At 50.2% G+C, this 14228-nt stretch overlaps 1 protein-coding gene and 1 long non-coding RNA gene across 2 annotated transcripts; one reads left to right on the plus strand and one right to left on the minus strand.

Moving 5' to 3' along the window:
* Nucleotides 1-2376: 2376 nt before the first annotated feature.
* LOC123392105 lies at nt 2377-4852 on the plus strand. The gene is made up of 2 exons (XR_006606792.1): nt 2377-3322; nt 3807-4852. It is a non-coding gene; the product is annotated as an uncharacterized LOC123392105 (long non-coding RNA).
* A 3046-nt stretch (nt 4853-7898) lies between these two features.
* LOC101678933 (vegetative cell wall protein gp1-like) lies at nt 7899-13841 on the minus strand. The gene is made up of 3 exons (XM_045080073.1): nt 12919-13841; nt 12636-12740; nt 7899-11346 (listed from the first exon to the last, which is right to left on the minus strand). Exons 2-3 carry the CDS (start codon nt 12645-12647, stop codon nt 10756-10758), a joined length of 603 nt encoding a protein of 200 aa, XP_044936008.1. The 5' UTR covers nt 12648-12740; nt 12919-13841; the 3' UTR covers nt 7899-10755.
* Nucleotides 13842-14228: the final 387 nt, after the last annotated feature.

The following is a 14228-nucleotide window of genomic DNA, read 5'->3' on the forward strand; positions in this document are numbered from 1 at the left end:
GCAGCTGCCAGACAGAGATGGAAGGCGATCTGATGGTTAGAGACCCAAGTTCTAGTCCATTTGCCTCTGCAGAGCTGTGACCTTGGGCACATCACTTCCCAGCCTTTTACTTTCCTTACTTTTATGGCACGTGAATTCAACTATCTTTTCTAGAACCTCTTCAAGGTTATGTTCTGTCGTAACAGCAACGGAGCCCAACAGGAACGCTGTCATTGTTATGTGGCCAATGGATCATGAAATGTGCACTAAAGAATGGATTCCAGTGGCACCTTAAGCATTACTTCCATATTATTTTCCCGGGTAGCCTCTAGAAATATCCTGAAACATATCCTTAATAACAAACATATCCGATAAATCCCCACACAACAGAGGAAATACCGTATTATATGAACAAACTAGATTCAAACAAACCAGACCAGGTTTTTATCTTAACAAGGAAAACCACCGTTTGTTGAATACCTACTGTGCTAGACACTGTGTTACACCCTCTTCATCCATTTCCTTTTTAATCTTCCAAACAAGCCTGTGAAATTATTACCATACCCATTTCACAGAGGAGGAAAGTAAGTCTCAGAGAGAATAAAAGTAGATTTACTCATCACTCTGCTCCGATTCAAAGTCGTGGTGCTCTGCCCCTTTACTAATGTTTTTAGACACCACACTCTTGCCCAATCACTAGGAAATCACAAAAATGAATAATAACAGTAAAAATAACACAAATAATCTCTTTCTCGAATGTAGGAACTTTGGTTCAATTATAGGTCTTTTCTTGTGCTCAGGTGAGGGCCTCCACAAAGGGGGCTTGTTACTAAACAGTTGTTAAATGAAAAGTAACCACCCCTTGCCAACCAGTTTCATGTCTTCTTGGTATTACAGTCTCCAGTAGAATTTTCCGTGGTGATAGAATGGTTCCGTATCAGGCACCTGGGTGGCTCAGTCCATTAAGCGGCTGCCTTCAGCCCAGGTCATGATCCTGGGGTCCTGGGATCGAACCCCCATTGGGCTCCTTGCTCAGCCTGTTTCTCCCTCTCCCTTTGCCTGCCACTCCCCCTGCTTCTGCTCTCCCTATATATAAAATAAATAAAATCTTTAAAGAAAAGAAACGTTCCTTACCTATATTGTCCAGTTGGTAACCTTGTGTGGCTACTGAGCACTGCATTGTGGCTAGTGTGGCTAAGGAACTAGACCACATTTTATTTCATTTTAATGAATTTAATTTTAAGTAGCCACATGTGACTCATGCTCTCCGTATTAGACAGTAGGAGTCCAGGGTAAAATGCTCACCAGTAAGAATCTGGGTTTACCAGTGAGAATACAGAGGTGCTTTGAAGGTGTAGACCCATGATTCAATCTTGAGTTTTTCCAATATGACCCAAACTCACACCTTGTCCAGAAGTTTCCTGTATGATGTTGGGGGGTAGGTGGGGAAAGAATCAGGAATCTTGGGCCCCCAATGTGTGAATTAATCATTCCAGGATCTGGAATGGCTTCACATGGAGAACTTGATTGTCCTTTGGAAACGGGACTTTATTGTTTATGATGCAAGTTCAGATAAGAAACTCAGCAGAATGGAATTTGCCGTGGGACCCTGGTGTTTGGGCTCTGCCATCGCAGGGGGTCACAGAGTTGGTTCATGTCCAGTTTATCTGAGTTGCAAAGAGAAGGCAATAGCAACAGGCCTGCAGTGTGTTATCATCACACACAAAGACGGGCATAACGTGGGGGGCATTCCAGCAGTTGCTATAAAATAGTATTTCTCAACCTTTTTCATTGACTTCTCCCTAAGATGACCTTTCAGACATGTCTTCCTAAACGTCCTCACCTGAGAAGTTTTACTCTCACAGAAATACTGTTTATCAATTTACATACTATATGTAGTGCTTTAAACATAAAAATAATGTGACTTTTGCTCCCCAAGAACCAATTTTCTTGTTGGGGGGAGGGATGATATCACCTTGGCTGAGAAAGTTCTAGAATGAATGAACTCTTCTCGACTTCGAAAAGAGTCCAAGTGGAAAAAGCCTGGGCTCCAGTTCAGGCAGGCCCTCATTTTAGTCCTACTCTTCCTCTGGAGGCAAATCAGTGAATCTTCTTAAGCCTCTGTTTTGCTCCTCTGTAAAATGGGGATAAAGATATTCTCTCCCTCCTTGCGCTGTTGGGAGCACTGCATGAGGTAATGAACATTCATTAAGAATTTGTGGCATTCGGGGTGCCTGGGTGACTCAGTGGGTTAAGCCTCTGCCTTCAGCTCAGGTCATGATCTTGGGGTCCTGGGATCGAGTCCCACGTCGGGCTCTCTGCTCAGCGGGAAGCCTGCTCCCCCCGCCCCCACCTGCCTCTCTGCGTACTTGTGATCTCTGTCAAATAAATAAAATCTAAAAAAAAAAAAAATTGTGATTTGTGGCATTCAGGAGGCATTCTCTAAATGTTAGCCAGTTTCACTCTTTTTATTAACACAGGAACATTTGGGCAGTGCAGCCAGTTTTCACGTCTCTCGTTTTCTGGAGGTTGCCGTCTTGGATTCTTTAAGAAGGGGCTTCCTACTGTCGGAACACCCTCTTCTTCCGAGGTGAAGTTTCTTAAGAAATCTTACAGGATGTCTTCCTTCTCCAGCTCCAGGCATATCTTCCGAACACTCATGAAGGCCCTTCAGAGCTGATGAGGCTGAGATCACAGACAGCATTTGCCTGATATAAAATATGCACAGTAACACGGTCTTAATTAGATGTACATGTCTCTGAAGATATAAATAAATGCTTCCTTTTTGATATGTCTGATTTAATAGCCTAATAACAGGGGAATGTTGCTGAAATATAATTCAGAGGGTGAGGGAGAAATTAATAAACTCAAATATTTAAAGCTCAACAGCAATTAACAGCCCATTTAAAACAAATTTCCCAATTTTAATTTTATTTATCCTTATCCAACCAGGACTAAGCCTGGGGTTCATCATTATTCATTTTCAGACCTAACAGGGTGCTCTGCCCTTTGCTTGGGAGGCACTTTCAAATTCCATTATGCAGGGCCAGCAGACCGTGGAGCGGGCCCCGGCAGAGGCGGGAGATGCAGAAGTCCCACCTGAATGGCCGGAGGCACAGTGTTTTCCATTTCCCTGTTTACTGTTTTTCCTTCTCTCACTTCTTCAGAAATTGGATATTAATTTTGGTGCTGCAGCCTTAGCTACACACATACATCTGTACCCAGAAACAGACACCGTTTTCTGGAGGGTCGCCATCCGAGACCGTCCGTGTCCGTGGCCTCTGCTCAGCCGAGGCAGCCCCTGAGCCCTGACCTCCTTGGTGAGCCCCTGGAGGGCCCGAAGGTGAGTCTCCGGCGTGTGTGCTTAGTAATCATCCTGAGGTGGAACCCCACCCCCGGGATGGAGCGGGGGCTCGGCAGTCCGGCGCTGTCCCCATCGGTAGCCGCGTCTGCGGGGACAAAGATGGAGGCGATCGGCCGGTGCGGCAGGAAGGAGTGCACCTTAGCAAACGCGCGGGGGAGGCCCTTCCTAAACGAGGCTCAGTCCCGAGTGGGGGTGTTGGAAGCACAGAGGGTTTCGACAAGAGGATGTCCTGCAGGGCCCCGTGGGGGACAACTGGAAAGAAGGGCGGGGAAGGGCCCCCGGGAGAGGAGACGGAGAGCGTGTGCACAGGCTCAGCCTTGGCGTGTACAGAGGCTGAGGACAGAGGGACCCCTGGCGTGTGGCCCTAAAACGCAGACCCCTTCTCGGAGGGCCCCTCCACACCGCACAGCGGGCCGCCTTCGCTCCTTTGACTGCCTGATTCTGCCCCCTTGGCCTTCGGCAGGGATCTCTCCCAGCTCACTTCTCTCTCTCCCAAGAACCTGGAATTGGACTTAGAGGATTGGACTTACTCCCTACCGCTGCCTCGACCCAGCGGAGGCCGCTCGGGGAGCCAGAACTGATGACTATGCAGCTGGTACAGAGAGAGAAATGAAAAGAACCGGAAAAACCCCAGTCTCTGCTCTCGGCCCTCCCTCGGCCCTGACTGCACTTCTGGCCCTTGGGGTCCATTCATCTGCAGAATTCGTTCCTCTTGCTTTTTGCTGGAAGTCGTGTGGGTCATGGTCTCTGTACCAGTGAAACACTGAAATAGTCATAGTGACTGAGGAGACCTTAGATGTCATTGGCAACTCTGGAACGTGCGCCGAGGGAGGGGACCCGGACGCGTGGCCCCCCAGCACGCAGGAGGCTTCTGCACCCCTACCCTTCCTGTAGAGAAGGTAGGGGACACGGTGGTTGTGCACTGGATGTGACAACGGAGCAGAAACCTGCTGGAAACCGCTCCCGGGATCAGAGCGCCACCGGCGAGCCACAGTCCTGACGTCGTAGGCTCCGGGGCTGCCATGACAAAGGACCACAGAAATCTCGTTTCTCACTGTTCTGGAGGGCAGAAGTCCAGTCGTGGTGTCAGCAGGGCTATGCCCCCTCCGGGGTTCTAACCGAGCACCTCTTCTCTGCCTTGCCCCCATCCCCGTGTGACCTCCTCCTCTTCTCTCGGTCCCTCCTCCGAGTGTCTCTTGTGAGGACACCTGTCACGGGATGCAGGGCCCACCCTGGGAAACCATGATCTCATCGCAAGATCCTTAATTTAACCACATCTGCAAAGCCCCTTTTCCCAAATAAGGTTACATTCGCAGCTTCCTGGGGTTGGGATGGGAACCTATTGTTCGGGGGGCACACACGTGTTTGGGGGTGCCGTTGGTCAACACTGCCGATGGTAATGGCAGAGGGAATGTTCATCGCGCTTCATGGAATTCCTGCAACTTTCCTGTCACTTCCTGGTGAATGTTTGTTGTTTTTCTTCTAATTAAACTTTCTCGTGCTACATAACAGCCCGTTTACGACTAGATTTTGTGCCAATCGGTCTGGCTGCTCAGGGGAGAGAGGCACCCAGGGTTCTCTGTGGAGTCTGGCCCAAGTAGTAAGATACTAATAATAAGATACAAAGATAAGATACAAAGACTAATAAGATACAAAAGATACAAATAATAAGATATAAGGTGTCCGGACCAATCCGATGGCAGGTTTTGTTTGTCCCCTCTTAACTCTGAAGCTTGAGGGACAGTGTCTCCCTTGAGGAGCTATGGGACAGACACAGAGCCACGGAGACGAAGCCACCTGACACTGGCCCGGTGGGGTGGGGGGCGATCCACAGGGAGCAAGACCCAGGCAGCTTCAGCAGGAGGAGAGCAATTTGCCAGTTGATGGGGCCTGAAGGTAAATTAGTAGATCCTGATAAGCAGGTGGAGTGGGGAACCCAAGAAGGGTATGTTTCATTTTTCCTGTTAGTTCAGCTTCTGTTTATTCAAACAACCTTAAGTGATAAAAAGATATTCAACAGTTACTGGGGTGGCTCAGAGAATTCATGCAAGAACCAATGATCCACTTCTGGAACTGACTCGGAATCCACAGCAGATGCCTTCACTGAATGCTGCTGTTTTCCAGAATTCCATCACAGACAGGGCTGCCTGGGGTGCCGGAGGCAGAGGCACCAGACTCCCGTCAGATGGGAGTCTCCTGGCGGGGACCTAAGGACCGGCCTTGGGACCCAGACTCAACACTGGGGCTCCTGGCTCCATGCAGGGGCCTATTCCTGGGTACCCCCACCCTGGGGAGCAGGCCCAGCTCCAGCCCAGGAGTGAGCGAGCTGGGGTGTGCCATGGGGTCTCCGTGGGCTTCGTTCTCAGGAGTGGCTGGAGGAACAGCCCGTGGAGGTGAGACGCCTTCTGGCATCTCGGCAAAGACGATTCTCAAAAATGCCTGTTTTATGATGCCCCTGAAGTTTATTGCTGGGAAACTATTCCCTGCCCCGATCAATACAGATGCACAATTGGGCCAATTTATGAATAGTTCATATACAACAAATGCATGTCTTGAACGCTCAAAATGACAAAAAGTCTGTCACACGCCTCTGACCTCCTGAATCCTTCCAGACCATCAGTGCAGTTGGAGCCCAGCCCTGGAGGCAGGTTCCGCATTGACCTGGGCCCGCCTCACCCCTACTCTATCTCCCTCCCGATCCCACTCGCCCCCCGACACAGGCCTCTACTAGCTTTCTGTCCGTGAGAGGGATGGATGATCCGGGGTCGTCCTCAGGGTTACTGTGAGTTTGAGGGCTGTAGGGCAAACCAACGGACAGATCCATGGACGAAGGGGCGGGGGAAGCAGGTGATGCTGAAGGAGCTTGTCCACATACAAATGCCCCAAAAGCCGCACACGCAGGTCACGTGGACTGCCTTTGAAAATCACCCTGTGATATGACTACGTCATTCTTACATAACTCCAGTAAAACAAGGATGAAAGAGGAAGAAGTTTACAAGTTCTTGTGAGTCAAGTGGGCAGCCCCCAAATTCTGTCTTCCCAAACCATACCAGGATTTTCTGCCCGAGGTCCAAGGGGCACCGACCGGGCTCGCGTTCTCCTGCGCGGGCTCTTTGCTCCTCCTCTGGGTCTCTCCCACCCATGGGTCTCTGGTTTCCTCCCTTCGGTGGGGCAACTTTCAGTTCGGAGCCATTCTTTTTCCTTAGCAATGACTCATCGAGCAGCGGCCACACTGTCAACCCAGAGATGCCCACAAAGCAGCCCTCAGTCTCTCATCAGCCACCTCATTGGAAGTTCGCCTGCTAACCAGAATTCCATTCCCTAGTTCTTACCGTGGAGCCAGCACAGAGCCACGGCTCAACCCCGCTAATCGTACAAGTTTAGAGCAGAAAGAGGTGCGGGACCATCTACTTCAGCTGCTTAGTTCACAGATGAGGGCATGGATGGGAGGCGGTAAGAACCGACTCAGGTCTACCACATGGCTGTCTGGGAAGACATTTCAGAGCATCTGTGGTCACCAAGGTAAGGGTACTCAGTCCCATGCCCCTCCTTGTTCACTGTATGTGCCTTTTGTTCATCAACGGCCCTTTGGGCAGGTGGAAACAACCCATTTCTACTTTTGTGTAATGCTTTGTGACCCAGAGAGAAAGGGCGTTACCTAAATGAACGGATGAGTAAATATTTCTGAGGGAACGTTAACAGTATCCATGCTCTTGGGCCGCACGTAGGCCTCTCTGTCCTGTCCGCCCAAATTCATTCTCCTTAATCTGCACTCAAGGGTTCTCTGAGGCCTGTGAGGTCAGCTGAGAGGGATTCGGGAGATTTGTATAACAATAAGGGACTCTTGACAGCCAAAGAATTCTCAAGACTCAGAAGGAATGAAATGACGAAAGTGGAAAATTAAACTCACTGCTGCTGAATTTCCACTGGGCCTCCCCAAACCCCAAAACTGTGCCGTGGTTGGTGTGCAGGGCCCAGCCAAACGCCGCTGACTTCCAGAACCCACTGCTGTGCAGAAAGGCTTCCCCAGGCCCGGCGGTGTGGAGTGTGACGCTGGGAGCCTACAAGCTCTTCTGGGCCAGCTAACTCTTGTCGCCCCAGACCAGAGAGGTGAAGTGATTTTCTTCAGGTCACACAGCTAATGAGTGGCCGATCCAGAGCCTTTAGAAGCCCCTGGTCTTTCTGTGAAGGAAGTGGGCTCCTTTCTTCCATGGCAGTGCTGCTGGCGGACGGTTCAAAATCAGCTGTGACCCTGAGCTCCGGGCCACCAGATCAAGAATCGGTCCTCCGGGGAGGCCGGTTCTGCCGGCGCGGCGGGGCTGGCCCGCTCTCACGCAGCCCTGTGTGACACAGGACCCAGACTCCCACGTCAGCTTCTGTCATTTCCCGTTTGAAATTCTTCAGGCCCGGCCCGGCTCATTCAAGCATCTCATCCTGGATCACACACACACACACACACACACACACACACACACGTGCTGTTCTACTGAAAGCACTGAATTTCAACTTGTAGGGAAAAACGCCTTATTGTTTTTTTTTTTTAATTTTAATTAGGAAGGGAAGGAAAATTGAAGATAATACAGAACTTTGGCTCTCTCAGGCTGTTGGTTCCCGATATGGCAGACTGAGTTAGTTGTCCTGTAACACTGGGGCTACTTTAGGGGAAGTATAAGGAGCACAAAAACAGGAGCAAACCTCAGCCCGTTATGCCCGACAAGGTTCGTCACAGTTTGACTCCGTCTGGGCTCCTTTCCCTCTCCTGCAAAGGCACGAGGCCATACCGAGTCAGTGGAATTTCCCAGACACGCTGTGTGATCTCCTGCCCCCGTGTGCTCGCCCTCTTGGTGCCCCCAGCCCAGCGAGTCTCAGCCTGGGCACGACTCACATTTGGGGCTGGATGATCCTCTGCTGGGGGAGGGTCTGCCGTCCACTATCGCAGCATCCCTGCTTCAGTGGACGCTGACACCCCCAAGTCATGCCCATCAAAAATGTCTCGAGATCTTGCCAAATGCCCCCTCGGGAGGAAAATCACACCCGATCCATAACCACCGCTCTCCAGGAATGAGCTTCATGACTTGTCTGTTGGCAAACCCACTCCTCTCTCGTGCCTCAATCCAGACCTCAGGTCTACCGCAAAGCCTTCTGGAACTGCCCTAAGCAAGTCCTCTCTCTTTTGCTGATAACCGAACCTTATAAATTTGCGTCCCTGTTTGGTGCTTATTCCACGGCTGTGCAATTGTCTATCTCCCCTACCCCTTGACGTCTTGGAGTCTGTTGACCTCTAGGAGTTTATTAGACTGTGAATTCCTAGCGGTCAATGATGTTCCCATATTCTTAACTCATCAGCCCTAAGCACAGTATCTCCTCTACAGGAGGAGTTGAGGAAATGTTGAATGAATGCACAATCTGCCATTCTAGGCTTGTCCGTTCTGGTGGTGACCCCTCGAGGAAGCGCCCCCAAGTACCCTCTCCTCTAAAATCACGACAAAGCCATTGGCATAATCTCAGCATCACTACATCACTGGATGCCTGCTTGAAGAATAACTTTGCCAAAGGAATAGTTTGGAAGTTAGTAATGGTCCTAGTTTTAGTCGTAGAGCAAGGATGGCTGCCATATGAGGGTCCTCTCCATGTTCCACCAGGTGTTTTCATTCTCACTGCCAACCTTTATAACATTTCTGTCAGCTATGACTTATAAGTCCCATTTTACAGGTGGGAAGACTGAGGATCTGGGAGTTTAATTCGCAGATTTAGCATCATCGTGGCCCTGGGATTAGATGCAAGGCATTTTTGACTCCAAACTCCCATCAATCACTGCCCTGTCTTTGGTTTCCAGATTTTTACTGTGAAGGGTGATTCTCAAAAAGCCTTTATTTAACCTGACCGGCCTCAGTGTACCTGACGGACAGGCTACTGAAACCCTGCTGTGATCTGTGTCACATCTCATCACTGCCACGAGCATCAAATTCTATCAAAATATGGAAAAAATCATTTTGATGCTGCATTTGCATATCCAAGGATTGGAGGATGGTTTGTATAATCAAATTATGTAGAGTTGTAAAAAGGGAGCATCATTTAAATAGCTTACAAAATTACTTTGAAGTTGCACATTAAAATCTAAAGAACCCATCGCCTCCCAGATCTTTACAAAAAGTTAAATGCTAATTGATTATGACAGCTTTGTCTTTATCACCCGCATCCTTCTCCATTCTACTGCGTCAGTATCGCAGCGCAATGATCGCTCTATCCCCTATTCCTCTTCCAGCCACGTTCCTACCGTGGTATAATCACAGATGGAATTTATGCACGACTGGCTTTTCCCCCCCTCTCCCCATAGTTGATCAAAAGGAGCAGCCGAAAAAAAGAAACTAGAATTTGCTGAAATTCTGATTTCTTTCTGCAGTTTTATAGATTGCATGACTTATCTTTTATTGACTATGCAAGATCTCTGGTCCCAGCATCTGTTTGTTACATCTGCGGAGGAAGATAAATCCCCTTTCTTATGCCGCTGAACCACATTTAAGAGACAGACAACCAAACAGGTCTTAATAGAGAAGGACCACAGCATATTCCTCCTCCTCACCCTATCTCTGTCCCAGTCCCTGGGAGGAGCAAGAGGTTCCTCGCTAGATTGCGGGGTCTGCCAGCTTGGGGACGACGGTGCCGAAGACCGGCCAGTCAGGCTGGGAGCAGGTGCATCCCCAGACAGGGGTCCCGGGGGCTGTTGGTCATAAGCACAACCTTTTGGCAGGCTGCTTTGTGTACATTAAAATAAATAAATAAATAAATAAATAAAACCCCTGCACTTCATTTACAATTTCTCGGACTTAAAGAATTGTGGCTGGTCACCCAGAGACATGATTATACATCACGGAAGTTCATTATAATAATGGCTCCCACACTCCAACTTCTTTAAAACCTCAGCTGTTCGATTCGGCCTCTTCAGCTCCATAACTGTTTATAAGATTAATAGACTCTGATGCGTAATTGACTCTCCCACCTCGAGAAGAACAGAGGCCGCGCCCGGCCCCAGCCTGCACGGAAGCACCGGCGGACGGCGAGATGGCACACGTGTTCCCGGACGGGTCAAGTGGGGAGGAGAGTCGGAGCTGGGGAGAGGGGTCAGCCCTGGAGATGGGGCCCTGGGAGGGTGCACAGTCTCTCCTTCCCTAGAGGCTTGACGGGACCCTGGGACGGAGTTTGCTGCAGAGCCCGCGGGGCGAGATCCGGCCCCGCAGCGGGCCGCGAAGCCGGGGCCACGGGGAGAAGGCCCAGGGGAGGCCGACAAGCAAGGAAGGGAGGAGAGGGAGGTGGGTTCACCGAGGAGGGTCCCAGTGTGTGTCCAAGTCAGAGGACACCGGGGCTCCTTGATTCCCAGTCCGAGGTCACAGACTGTTGTAGCAGGGCCTGCACTAGGACCCCCTCGGGCAGGACCCGGGAATCCCACTTTCAAAGCAAATGCGAGCCGGGGAGAGCCGTCGGGCCGTCCTCCTAAGCGCCAGCGGGCTGGGCGCCGGGGTGTCGCCAGAGCGGACCCGGGGAGTCAGGACATGCTTCAGGGCAGAGCTGAAGGTCAAAGGAAACCAAGGCCTCGCGTGAGTGGAAGGGGCTGGAGGCCGCCGTGAGGGGACGGGCCGGGCCGGAGCCAGGCCCGCGGGCAGGACGGCCGACGGCCGGGGGCGAAGGACACGTGCCGGGACCAGGATGGGACGGGCCGGTCCCCGGTCGCAGGGTCGGGCCGCGCTCAGGGCTGCGGACCTCCTCTGCCGCGGGGCAGACCCTGCACAGAGCGAGCCCGGCCGCTCAGCCGGGACGGGGCCGGGCGTCGGGGAAGGCGGGCAGGCGGGCAGGCGGACAGACAGACAGACAGACAGGCCGAGGTCAGCCGGGACGGGAAGGCGAGCTGAACGGCCACAGCTGATCATCGCACTCGGGCTGTCCGCGTGGCGGCCTCTGCTCCCGCCTTCTTCTAACGTTCCAGAAGACACCATGTGGCCCGCAGTCTTGAAAGGGATTGAAGGGAGGGCGGGAGGAAGACAAAAAAGCACAAAATGAAAACCAAAAAAACAAAACAAAACAAACCACCGCAAACCGGGCAGGAGCAGCGGACGGAGACAGAGACCGTGTAAGGGACCCGGCCCGGGGCTGGAGACAAGACGGGAGCGCTGTCCCCGCTCGGCTCGGCTCGGCTCCTCTCTGCGCCTCAGTGATGCGTGGTGGCCGCACACCCGCGGCGCCCGCTTCCCCCCGGCCCCTGGGGACGCCCAAGCGGCCTGCAGAGATCAGTCTGATCTCTGACTCCGTTTTCCTCTTAACTGACCACCAGATGACCCCGGGTGGAAAGAATGGAGATCAGGCTCACAGAAGCACGGCCAGAAGTCCCACGTGTGCTTGGGGGGACACCCGGGGCAAAGGGGTGACGCCATAGCACGTCTGCTGCGTAGACGGGACCTACTCCTCCGGTCGTCTCCAGGGGACACGGCCCACTATTCCAAGTGCATTTACAACAGTGATCCGAAGGTACCTCTGCACTTTCACAGCGAGGTCCTTAGCATAAAGACCCCTCCCCGCCTTGGAAACCCTACATTTAGTCTCTCCTGTCACTGGCAGGGATAAAGAAGCAGGACCCAACAGAGAATGACTAGCGTCAGTTTACTGACTTGTAAGAACTATGAACCTTTTGCAGAGAAGGGAAGAACCAACCCCTCCTTGAATCCAGGGCCTGCTGGGTGCTAATTTGACATGGCAATGAGATAAAAGTTGGGCACGGGCCGGCCGCTATCAACCTCACCACATCGGAATGCCGTCTACTTAGCATAGGAGTCAAACAAGTCCCTGGCAATAGATTGCTTTCCACTTGTAGGTCTACTAAATAAATAGAAAAGTAATTAACAGTGCCGGATGGCAGATGTGTCAGGGGGAATTTCATTAGAGCAGAAGAACTGAGGGAAAGAAGGAGCCATTTTGTATCCCTCCCTCCGAGGAAGCTTTCCTGCCGTCTCTAGGACAGACGTGGGATTTCTGCTTCTCTTCAGAAACAGAAATTTCTGATTCTTCCATGATCTCTTCACATTGATCAAGGGGAAAAGAAAGAAAAAGAAACCTGAAACCTGAATTCAAACCTGAATTAAGTGCCTGAAATCAGTCCACAAATAAAGAATTCCTCTCAGTTTTCTATTTAATTATTTTGTTCCTGAAACCCACGGAGGGCTCTCCCTCTTTTGTGGCATTTTCTTTTTCTTTTCTTTTCAGTTGGCTCAATTTTTAAATATATGAACTTTGACATGCTCACCGAATGTCTCATTATTATTATTCCTCCTTCCCTTTGGAAAATAAGCGGCTTTCTGTCATTTGTAGCAGCAGGAAGAAGTGAAATTTCATAGGAAGGAAATTTATGCTGTTGGAAAAAGAAAAGATGTTGAAGGCATTTATTTTTAACCGGCTTTCAAAAAATATATTTGAAAGTACTAAATTCAATTTCACATGTCCAGAATGGCATAACCTAATTTTAGCATATTAATTAACAATAAAAGTAGTGTTTTGCCTCTTACAAAGAAATGAAATAATTAACTTACTGAGGAAATGGGGTCAGATGATTTTACTTTGGGAGGGTAATGAATGACCCTGAGTAACGGTAGCAGAAAGGTTTTCTGCCGAGCAGCTCCGGCTGTCGGAACCTGCTTGGAATTCTTTGCGGAGCACCCGACGCCCAGCCTTTTCCTCCATCTCCACACGTGCCCTGCCTGGACCGTGGCTGAGCCGCACACACTTTGGCGGGGCAGGCCAGGGTGCCTCAGAAGGAATGCCGGGGGTAGGCAAGCATTTGGCGGCTTTCAAAGAGGGCTGGAGTGTCCAAAGGCTCCCTAAGTCAGTAAACACTGAGGTGCTTTGTGCTTGTAGGAGAAATTCCAGCGTTTTGTATTTTACATATTTGGACCTTTGAACTTGGAATATTTTGTCACACTTCACATAGCTTCATTCCCCAGGGGGGAAGAAAACCTCGTCTTTCAAGTGGTTATTATAAAGCTGAGTGCATAAATATGCATGAGAGGTCATTATTACCACAAGATGATACTTAAAAGGTTCAAGTGTCTCTTACTAAGATTTTTCAACTTGTTCGGTGACAGTGAATCAAAGTCTCCGGTTTTCGGTTGCTGAACTTTGCCTTTGATTGTTCTTTCAAAATTTTCAAGAAAATGGCTTCGGAGCCCTGACTGGCACTCATTTGTTCCTTCATTCATTCATTTGACAGATATTTAATGAGATAGTTAATGGCCTGTGTCCATGTTTTATGCAGAACGCCATATTTGAAACATCGTAGCTGGGTCTCTGAAGGTTGAGGCACAGAATTTCTTGATTTTGGAGCTGGAACTAAGGCCCCGAGAGGCTCAGGGCCTTGGGCTGTTATGTATTAGGTTTCGTCATACAGTCAAGAGACTGGAAATCAGATCTGACCCCCAGGCCAGGCCTCTGACCTATGAGTCAGGGCCTCTCAGAAGGCTCCAGGGCCCAAAGCAGAGAATCATCCTGGGAACCATGACAACAAAGAATTGCATTTTGACACGTTCCTTCCTTCTAGAACTTGATATTTCAGTGGAGAAATATTATATAGTGCCATCATAACCTTAAAAGCTCTTACACATGACATTCCCATTCAGAACTTACTTGTGGCAGATTCCCACTTGGAGAGGGTAAACTCTAGGATTAATTATGCACGACGTCTCGTTCTCCATGGGGAAAGGTGAAAATTCAAAGGACACAAAATGGAGCTGGAGAGAGGAAAACTTTCTCTCCTACCAGCAGCCTTGTTTTTTTCCTTCTCTGTGGGTGGAAATAGCGCCCAAGTACCCTATGGGGGTCCGATGGCTATTTTTAGTCCCAAATT

This window comes from Mustela putorius, unplaced genomic scaffold (genome assembly GCF_011764305.1).
Source record: "Mustela putorius furo isolate JIRA1106 unplaced genomic scaffold, ASM1176430v1.1 tig00000450_pilon_pilon_pilon, whole genome shotgun sequence".
NCBI lineage: Eukaryota > Metazoa > Chordata > Mammalia > Carnivora > Mustelidae > Mustela > Mustela putorius.